Raw genomic sequence first — 11,164 nt, forward strand, 5'->3', positions numbered from 1 at the left:
GAGCTGAACCACATCTAATTTTCATAAATCTATGAAATATAAAAGCAAGTAGTTTCTACCCTGGAGTCTCACTGAGCCATCTGCCACTGGAGAAGTTTTACATCATTACTTGCATTCCGTAACAGGATACTGCATTCATAAATGCATTGGGTCACATGCATGAGGAGGAGCATCTGAAGTTCAAATGCCACTGCATGTTGAATGGATCAAGTAGGCACTTTGCACTACTATCCAGGAGGTCAAACTCCCTGCAAGGCCTCCGCATCCAGTTCTATAGCTTAACCCCCACAATTCCCATCTGAGAAGTCTTCTAGCCCAGTTGTGCCAATTGGTCTTTGCAATTCTCCAGTTACAACCCTGTGTCTAAACATGGCTGCCACATTTTCCCCACCTGGAATTCCCTCCTACCTCCTTTCTGTTTATATAAGTCTTATCCATTTTTCAAGTTGCAACTCCCCTACTGAAATCTCCCCTCCTGGCTTAAGTTCTCACATTCAACTGCCAGAACATTTGCTTTATTGTTTGGACATTAATTTATTTCAAGCAAATTTATTGAGCACCTCTCATGTATCAGACATTATATATATATAATTGTGTGTGTGTGTGTGTATAAAACATGCCTGATGCATGAGAGACACTCAATAAATAATGTATATGTGTGTGTGTTTATCTTTTTGCTGGAATGTAAGTTCTCCAGGGCAGGATTCTCTCATGCTTCACCACATTTCCAAGCACATTTGTAAAGAGCTCCATGAGTTGTACTGATGATGAAAAGCATAAAATAAGGTGAGGGTTCTGAGCGCTATCATTGTATACTCACCATGACACAAACCAAGGTTAAGACACTAGAGATATTAAGCAAAGGTCTTAGAGAGACTCTGCAAAGATAACTTGGTAAAACATAATGTTTGTTTGGTTATGAGTGAAGAGGAAGAAGGAGTTAAAAGTACTCTAAGGGTCTGAACCTCAACGCTGACTCTAAGGAGTAAATTGTTCTTAGAAGCAGGGGACATGGGAATTGGGAAGAGGAGCTGCTTTGGAGGCAGGGGAAACGATCATGTTTGAGGATGTGAAAGGACAGAGATGCAAATGCCCAGTGTTCAGGGTGTTGTGTAAAACTGTCTTGCTGATATGCAGCCAGCCAGGAACATGGAAATTTAGACCTGCTACCTTTAGATCAGTGATTCCTGCCAGTGACCTATTTATTCTGGCTTGAGTTCCAAAAGACATGCTGGGGAACTTCATAGTTGTCTTTTTTGTATGAATATTAAAATCTGCTGATGTTTTTCAGATCACTGCCCATGAAAATGCCTAGAAATTAACCCTAAGTGCTATAGGAAACAATAGAGAAGTGAGATTTATGAATAAAACATAAAACTGGGTGTTTTGTTCTTAACTACATTTAAAATATAAGTAGACATGAGATCAGAAGTGAGAGTGGAGTGGAGGTGAGGGAAGCGTACTGTGAAAATAAACGTCTCTTAATGTATTCCTGTATTTGTCCATTTGCACACTGCTATAAAGATACTACCTGAGACAGGGTAATTTATAAACAAAAGAGGTTTAATTGACTCACAGTTCCACATGGCTGGGAAGCCTCAGGAAACTTACAGTGGCAGAAGGTGAAGGAGAAGTGGGCATCTTCTTCACAAGACAACAGGAGAGAGAAAGCACGCAGGGGAAACTGCCACTTTAAAAATCATCACATCTCATGAGAACTCCCTCACTATCATGCAAACAGCATGGGGGAAACTGCCCCCATGATCCAGTCACCTTCTATCAGGTTACTCTTTCAACACGTTGGGAACCACAACTCCAGATGAGATTTGGGTGGGGACACAGAGCCAAACCATATCACTTCCCTTCCCTGACACTGCCAATCAACTGTAACATCTTTTATGTAAAAGATATTAGATATTTACTAATTTGCATTTTGGAGACATGTAATAGTATTTAGAGAAGCTATCTAATGAAGTATTTCCTTTCTGCTTCCTCATCCCAAACTCCTGAGAGAAATGTTAGGGGAAGCATCCAACATTTCAAATAAAGGAGAGAAAAATTGAGAAATACCATCAGTTTTAGAATATCAAGTCAAGCTTTCAACTGTTTACATGATACCTACCTACCCTTTAAGGCTCAGCAAAAGTCACTTTTCTGTGGCTTTTACCAGCACTCTCAGGCAACACTAATGGCCCCCTTCATTTGTTCTCCAGTAGCACTTCACCCATACCTCTGTTGCAGAAATTATTACTTTAGGTTGTAGTTGAATTCTGTCTGTCTCCAGAGCTAGACAATGGGCCCACTCGTGTGGGTAGAAGAGGAAGAAATGACTTACCTGATGAGATGAGGCACACACTTGATGTTGGCCGTTTTAGAAGTAAAAGGGGATGCCACAGATGCTTCGTGCTCTGACAATGAAATGCCTGCATGAGCCACTTTCAAAGCCTGGAATGATAAGCCCCCATGACTTTTCAGGCTAGGCTTTACCTCTTAAAACACCAAGAGGCTGTTCTTCACAACACAGAGGTTTAACACTATACTTTGTCATCTTTGGGTCTCAGTTTATGCTCTCCCTCCATCTGGAGTATCCTCTTTCCCCCGATCTACACAGTCACTAACTAAACAATGACCCAGAGGTAGAAGAGTTGTGTGTGTACAGGCATGTGTGTGAGGATGTGGGTGTGTGTGTGCAAGGCCCTGCCTGTGGGGATATAGATGTGATAAGGAGATGGAAGCCCTCATTCAAAAAGTCAATTAAAAAGATGACAGAATTTGGATGGACTTTGGTTAGGGACCTTTACCACTTCAGTTCTTGTACTTGGCAGGAGTCTTCATGAACAAAAGTGAAAGATAGAATACCCACCTTTTCCTAGTCTGATCCTACAAGAATTGTGTGGGCATAAAATGAAATTTGATCTATCTGTAGTTCCATAGACTGCAGGGTACCTGGCACCATGAGCAATACATACTAGATTCATGTTTAATAAATATTATATTTCCTTCTTCTTTTCTCTCTTAGTATTTTGTATCTCTATGATATACTTTAGGATCATCTACTTTATGTTAGGGTTAGTTTTATGCATGATTTCTTTCTTCATCAGACAATGGATTCTTTAGAAGGCAGAGACTATGTCCCTTTTAGCATTTGATTTTTTTGTTTTATTCTAAACTCCACATAGTGAATGTGAAAGGATTACACATTCTAGATTTGAAAGAACAGACTAAAAATTAGCTTTTTCTCATTAAGCATAAAGCAAAAAATAAAATCTTAATAAATCTCTAACTATAAACAATTTTTACAGAAATTTGGAAATACTATTTAAGAGAGAAATAAAACAAATACTTAGATCTTAAATCTCTAATAAGCTTTGGAAATACAAAGAAATCTTCCTCATTTCTTGTCCCATAAATCAACTACTGAAATATTTCCTTGGTACATAATCTTAAAGGTATACTATTTGTTTCCTTCATGTCTTTAAAACTTAGAATATAAAACATGCACTGCTTTTCTGCATATGAAAAATAATTTGCTGAGAATAATTTTATTTTTTCTGTAGCATAAAATAACCAAATAGTTTGGTCTAGGATTTTACTGAGTGATAGAGTTCTGGGTGAAGCAAACTTTTAAAAACTAACCAGAGGAGGAAAGTTTGACAGGAATAAATATAATTTACTTATAATTCAAAACTTTAACCATCAGTTTCAAACTTTTTTCATTGTCTTTATCAGCTGTGTGACCTTGGTGGGGAGCAGGGGAAGAAATCACCTCCCTGAGACTTCATTTCCTTATTGATAACAGGAAAGATTTAAACCAGCTAGGCTTGTAAAGTTCCTTCTTTGGAACCTGAAATATGGGAGTCTAAGTCGCCTTTCCTTGTTTTCATTATTCTAGGAGTTTCCAGAAAGCATCTGAAGTGTTTCTTCTCCCTTTACTCCCCTCCACTTCCAACCCACACTCAGGTAGAGGTGGATATAAACAGCAAAATAATGAAATCGTTGCTGGTGGAAGGATGAAGAGATACACCCCTGGAGGCCACGAGGTCCTCGAGGGATATTAGTGAGCTGCCTGCCTTAGCAGAAGTCCTTTCTACTCACCCCACAGTCATTAGCTCCATCTCCACACATGCCCACATAATAACTACAGGAGACAGGATAAGAAAAATTAGCAGGTAAGAAAAGTTAACACCTCACTTGAATAGTTTCTGTCATAACTAAGTCACATGTGATTTGTGTGTATGTGTGTGTCCCCTGAACACACTTGGGAGCAGGCTGAAGAAAAATGGTTTGGAGAGACATATACTCAGAGGGAAATGTCTGAGTATATGTCTCTTAAATAATACAATGGATATTATTTAAGTCATTTCAATCAATCACTTTGAACTGGCAGCGATATCACCAAGGACATCATCAGAACAGTGATCACACACTTCAAAAGAAGTCCTGCTTGATTAAATGCACCAAGGCCAAGCAAGTATGCAGTCATGAGCAGAGCACTTCCCACACAACCTAATGCAGAGATCATAACCCAATCCAGCTGTGTTTTAGTGGTTGACTGTTGCTGAGCATTTCGAGTTCAGATACTAGGATGAGAAATTTTAAAAAATAGTTTAATAGATATAACTAGAGACATATACTCATATTTTGTATTTATCTCAGGGTAAAAATAAGATACTCTTTCCATCTGTATCAGTTTGGTGTGCAAGCACGATAAAAATAGATGAGTAAAAACTAATACAACTGCCAAAGAAAAGGAGTTTCAGATGTAAGACACTGCCTGCCTTCTATTGCAAGTAATGCATTATAAGTATTAATAAATGACAATACTGTTAAAGACTTAGCTGCATTTTTCTAAAAACAGAATTACAAAATCAATAAGGAGAAAAAATAAAGTTTCCTTAGAATTTCCTTATTATTAGTTAATGCATAAGAAATGACCACTTTTACAGGTCAAAATAGTCCAATGTAGACAGACCCCTATGGTTCAATCCGATATGGGGTTGTTAGATGAAAATCATGCTATATATGGCCATGTCATGAATACCCACAATTGTTGAAAAATAGATCCTCTTTTTCAGGCTCAAAACACACCTCTAGTCTCTATATCACATCAGGAATCCTACCTCTTCTAGTATTCCCTGAACTCAGAAAGAGAATGCAGGCAGCCTTATGCACATTGCCAATGAAAAAGGCATGAGGAAGAAGGTTGGGATACTGAGAAGACAGCTCATTCTGAGACAGTAGGTGTCTTCCTGACTTGATTTTTTAAGGGGAATACAGCTTTTCAAAATTGGGCATTTTAGTTGGCGAAATTTCTCAGGCATTTTAAAAAGGTAAAATTACTTTCTTCAGCAATATCATATAATGCTCATGGGAATGAAACAGTCATTTTAGTCACTGGTTACTTACCCAGCCTCAGGCATTCTGGAAGTTAATAGGCAGGTTTTGAGACTTCCCTATGAATGGTTGAGTAACAAAAGCTGAAAGTAAAAGGCTGTCTCCTGATTTCAACAACTACTTAGCAGCTATCATCTAAAGATTCACCAGCCTATGTTCCTTTTCACTTTCTAGAACTGTAGCCCCAAACTGCAACGTTCTCATCAAGCAATAGGTAGATCTGGTTTCAAGAAGTACCATTTCACTATAATGTAACTTGGTCATCTTTATTTTTGAAGGGGGTAATAAAGAACTTTCTCTTGACTCTCCCTACTGGAGCCAGATAAAGTGAAAATGCTATTCCACCTCTCACTAAGAGGACCAGAAATTATTCACATATCTTCTAAAGGACCAACCTAAAATAATTCCAGGGTATAACTCACCTACTTCCCCATTTTTTCTGATTCTGAGCTATACAACCTGCCTCATCATTTCCACTACATCCAAGCAGGGTAGGGTTCTCTAAGATATATGCCTTATGAACCACAGAACAAATGAACAAATGCTCTCTGGGATAGGCAACTTCCAAATGGCCCTCAGTGATTCCCAGCTCCTGGTATCTATGCCCCTGTGTAATCCACTCCCCTGGAAGTGGGCTAGATCTAGTGACTTGCTCCTAAGGAAGGGAATACAGCAAAGGTGATGAAATATCACTTCTGCAACTGGTATATAAAAACAGCAACATCCGTCTTGCGTGCTCTCTCGATCTCTGGTTCTTCTTGCTTACCGACTCTGTTAGAAGTCAACTTTCACACTGTGAGCTTCCTTATGAAATGGCCCCTGTCACAAGGAACTGAAGCTGTCTTCTGTACACTAGCCAGTGAAAAACTGAGGTTCAGTCCAACAGCTCATAAGGCACTGAGCATTCAACAACATGTGAGTGAGGCTGGTGGGAGATTTTTCACCCCACTGTAGCACTGATTGATTGTAGTCATGGCCAACACCTGATTACACCTTTGAGCAATATCCTCAGTCAGAAGACTCAGCTAAGCCACACCTGAAATTTTTTTTGATCCTCTTTTTTTTAACATTTATTTTAGGTTTGGGGTACATGTGCAGGCTTGTTATATGAGTGAACTCGTGTCATGGAGGTTTGTTTTACAGATTATTTCATCACCCAGGAATTAAGCCCAGTACACAATAGTTATTTTTTCTGCTCCTTTCCCTCCTCCCATCCTCTGCTCTCAAGGAGACCCCGGTATCTGTGTTTTCTTCTTTGTGTCCATATGTTCTCATAGCCTCCACTTATAAGTGAGAACACATACTATTTGATCTCTGTTCCTGCATTAGTTTGCTAAGGATAATACCCTCCATTTCCATCTGTGTTCCTGCAAAAGTCATAATCTCATTCTTTTTTATGGCTGCATTGTATTCCATGGTGCATATGTATCACATTTTCTTTATCCAATCTGTCATTGATGAGCATTTAGGTTGATTCCCATGTCTTTGCTATTGTGAATAGTGCTGCAATGAACAGTCACCTACATGTGTTTGGTTTTTTGTTTGGTTTTTTTTTTCCCCCAAAGCTGAAATTAGAGGACAAAGATTGTTAGACAGAAAAACCTGCATCTATTTTTATGGTAGAATGATTTATTTTCTTCTGGGTATATACCCAGTAATGGTATTGCTGGTTCAAATGATAGTTCTGTTTTAGCTCTTTGAGGAATTGCTATACTGCTTTCTACAATGGTTGAACTAATTTACACTCCCACCAATAGTGTATAAGTGTTCCCTTTTCTCTGCAACCTTGCCAACATTTCTTATTTTTGACTTTTTAATAATAGCCATTTGACTCACACCTGATTATTGACCACTGGTCAATAATTGGTGTTATTTTAAGCCAATTCTAAGCCACTATGTGGCTATGAGTAATTTGTTATGTAGTGATGGTTAATGAGCATACTCTCTCCTTTCATGCAATGACACCTACTTTAATTTCTGAAATTCTTCAATAAGGCTTGATTTCTGCCCAGGAGACATTCTTGCAAAAACAGTTCCATTCACCAGAATCTAAAAAGAAAAAAACCACCATTACAATATGATTGGGAAGAATAAAACTTTTAAAAATAAAAGAACAGCCCTGAAAAATCACTCCTGGTTACTAATTTAATATAGCATTGGATGGTATGTCATTAGACCAATACCAGGAAGGGAAATATGGAGATTTAATGCTTTAATATTGAAATGTCTCTTTAAGTCTTCCATTACAACTCTATTACGTTTCTCCCAGACCATTTTTCCAAGATGGGGTGAGCACTAATCAATAATATTACAGTAACTAAGAAGCAGCCGAGCATATGGAATAAAAATGCTTGAGGAAACAGTTCTTTTCTAACAGACACCACCTCCATAATCATAGCACAGACAGAGGAAAGGCTGGAAGTTGGGAAACAAGGCTCTCTTCTCAGCTGTGCTAGCTAGCTGTGCACACCTTAGACAAGTGACTTAATCTCTCTGAGTCTCAGCTTTCCCTGAACTGAAGTAAGAGCTTTCTAGAAGCCTTTGGGGTCTAGATTCTGTGGTTCTTGGCTGGTAGGATGACAGAATTTTTAAGACACTGCTAACAGTGCTGCCCTCCCCTTGTGCTCCATTAATCTCCCGCACATTGACAGCACAACCCTGCACAGCACTATTTTAGAACAGGACACTCAGAGGACAAGATAACAAATGATTCTGAAAATAAACCATGGGGCCTTTGTTTCCTCTTGCTGTAATTTAAGAATCCAGACAGGAAGGGGAATAGAGCTTAGCCTGACATGAGCTGGAAGGTTTCAGGGAGAAGCTGGCCTGCAAAACAAGCAGTGCGTTTGGCACTCTGTCATTCTCCTGCTTGGGGAGGGAAAGAAGGAGGAAGGCTGAGATTGAACTGACCACAGGAGTGAGAGAAGGTACCAGCACTCAAACTCTGAACAGGAGGCTGTGGGTTTGCATAGGACCAGTAGGCATAAAAAAGGCCAGAAAACATCATCAGGAGCTGTGCTCCTTTGGGGGTGTTTATTCTCTAACTGGGAGGCAACCTCTGTGGTCACTGATTTCAATACTCCCCCCCTCCTTTCGCCTCACTAATTTGAGGTACAAAACAAAAATGCTTCATCTCTCCAGTACTTACTTTTGGAAGCAGGCTGTTGAAATGCTGAAATATCACTTGGTATGATTTCCCACTCATTGCAAAATGGTAGCAGCTTCCCCTTTCCCCACCAGGCATTGAACTGTTTCCGGTGTTAATGTAGGTTTCCTAAAATCAAAAGAGCGTCACTCCTACATTAACTCTTAAGGAATGTCTCTGCTTCTCTATGCTTTATTGAAGGAAGAGTTTTCATATTGCTTAACAGTGTTAAGGTCAGCAACAAAATAATGTTTAATTTGTCTACAGCACTTCTACCCAGAGAAAGAAAAACACTCAGAACATTCCCCCCAAGATTATGTAAACATATGATACTTTGACGGTATGGAACTCTGGATCCCATCTTGGGAGATAATATGTATGACGTCAGTCTGCTGAAGAAATCTATTCCTAGGTCCCAATTAATTATTACAAGTAAGAACAGGAAAATTCTTCCCTCTTCTTCCTTCTTTTCCTCATGCAACCTTATATTTTCTAAGATCTCTTACCATTTATTTGTTCAAAAATAACTCTCATTGTCTTCACTGTAAATTAGGCACTCTTTCTTCAGTGTCTAACTCCTTTTAGCATGCAGCCTCTGACCTTTGTTATGACCCTACCTCAACGGTAACCCCTTCTATCATGGTTCCTAGATTCTCTTCCATATTCCATACTCTACATCCACAGCACCAGGAGTACTCCTTTTCCAAGACCCTTTTCCTCCTATCTTTCACCTGTCAAGGTGTTTCTCTGGCTTTGTTCTAGCCCTACCTGGCTCCCAGTTAGGCAGAAAGCACCTGTTGAATGCCTGTGCATTCATTATATCAACAATTAATCATGGTTTTTTCAAGCAATATTTCTCAGAGAGCCTTCCATTTGTGTTTAGGACTCTAAATTCAAATAGTACAAGAGGTGAGAAAATTTTACTCATCAGAGGTCTTCATCTCAGAGAAAGCACTGTATGTGAAAGAAAAAAAATTTTGCTGTGCCGAATTGGGAGGCAAGATGACACATCCCTCCTTTCTATCCCCAGTTGCAAAATAACCAACAAAATACATGTTCTAAAGCATCCCTTCTGAGGTAAGGGGAGGAATTCCTTTTGCTTGCACTAGAAATGTGGGGAGACAAAGTATGGTGGAGGAATCCAGGGAGGAGGAAGGCCTGAAACTGTGATACAGCTTCTCCTGGTGGGGACCAAAACTTCCTTAGAGGCGTTAAACTCATGAATGAGTAATGTGAGTGGACTGTTAGCTGAAATTCACAAAGGACTTGAGTTACAGCATGCAGTGAAAGGCAGGCAGCATGCACCATGGCAGAAGCAAGTAGGTGCACAAGGAAATAAGCACCAGAAATCTGAGAGCAGAGACAGCTGTCATCTTTCACAGCCCATGCAATTAGAGTTTGAGGTAAGTTAACCCATCTCTTCCCAGGGTAGGGGCAGGGCCACCCTGTACAGCAGTGCAGTTTGTGTACTGTACAAAGACTCCTGACTGCATGAAGGCCAACTCTATACTTAACAATCTGAAAGGCTGGTCAGCCTGGAGGAAGGCAGCATTTTTGTAATTCATCACCTGTAGGGCCATCTCTTTGAAGTCACAGAAAAGCATGGGTGTTACCTTTAGTGATGGAATGTGAGGCTACAGCCCATTGTCGTCATCTGAAAGAGCTCTTCTGTCACAAGAGCACCAGGAGCTTTCTATCTAGACAAGCCCAGTCTCTGTTAGCTTCCTGCCATAGGTATAGTACAATCTAAATGCCCATGGATCTGTGTGGAATCAAAAACCTAAGTCTGCTTTCCTGCTCTGCAACTCACCAGTTTTTGTATCGGGCCAGCTTACTTCTCTGAGCCTCAGTTTTCTCATTTGTAAAATTAATGGTTTGCCCAATTGCAGAGGGTTATTTAATGACCAAGTGGAAAATATGACTGTAAATCAGTAGTTCTCAGCCATGACTACACACTGGAATCGCCAGAAAAAGCACCTGATGCCAGCTCCCACCCAGGGGTTCTGATTTAATTGGTGAAGCCTGCATTGGGAAGCTTAAAAACTCCCCCAGGTGATTTTAATAGGCAACTAGAGCTGGTGGAAATGCTTTGCAAACTGTACAACTCTGGACAAATGTGAGGGATTGACTTCTGGAGTTGAGAGAAGGCTGTGCAGTGCCAGGATTGTATTCCATCAGTCTAGGCCCACGGAGGGGCCTCCTAACGTTTGCTCACTTTCTTCCCAGGTCCCGTCTCTTGGTTCTCCACCAGCTGCCAGGTCACAGAGGCAGGAACACATTCTTCTGGTTCATTGGCTTCAACAATGATCACTTGGCTGCCTTGAGGGATCATTTCAGAATTCTTTGCAACAGTAATGGCTGTTTCTAGGTTGTCACCTAGAAGACAAAGAAACTTTCCTTGCTTTATGTACAAAATTCCCCTCAGCAACAAGAATTGAGGCCTCCCTTTCTCACTTTGCTTAGTGTTCTTTGGTGGCATTTACTGCTTTCTGCCTTATTTTCCTCCCTGCTGTAGACTGCTCCTAATGGGCAAACACTATGTTCCCATCTCCGTCTCACAATATTCAGCATCACATCCTGTCCATGTTTATTTCTTTTCTTTTCTTTTTTTTTTTTTTTTTTTTT

General features: G+C 40.0%; 1 protein-coding gene across 1 annotated transcript in view; it reads right to left on the bottom strand.

Annotated features, from left to right (window-relative positions):
- Positions 1-11,164, bottom strand: part of ATP13A5 (ATPase 13A5) — a 103,697-nt gene that overhangs the window by 24,407 nt on the left and 68,126 nt on the right. Inside the window, 5 exon segments of the mRNA XM_017526637.2 lie at positions 2,336-2,445; positions 4,096-4,138; positions 7,364-7,443; positions 8,543-8,668; positions 10,755-10,915. Of these exon segments, the coding sequence (XP_017382126.1) occupies positions 2,336-2,445; positions 4,096-4,138; positions 7,364-7,443; positions 8,543-8,668; positions 10,755-10,915 (520 nt within the window).

This window comes from Cebus imitator, unplaced genomic scaffold (assembly GCF_001604975.1).
Source record: "Cebus imitator isolate Cc_AM_T3 unplaced genomic scaffold, Cebus_imitator-1.0 Scaffold43, whole genome shotgun sequence".
In the NCBI taxonomy this organism is placed as follows: Eukaryota; Metazoa; Chordata; class Mammalia; order Primates; family Cebidae; genus Cebus; species Cebus imitator.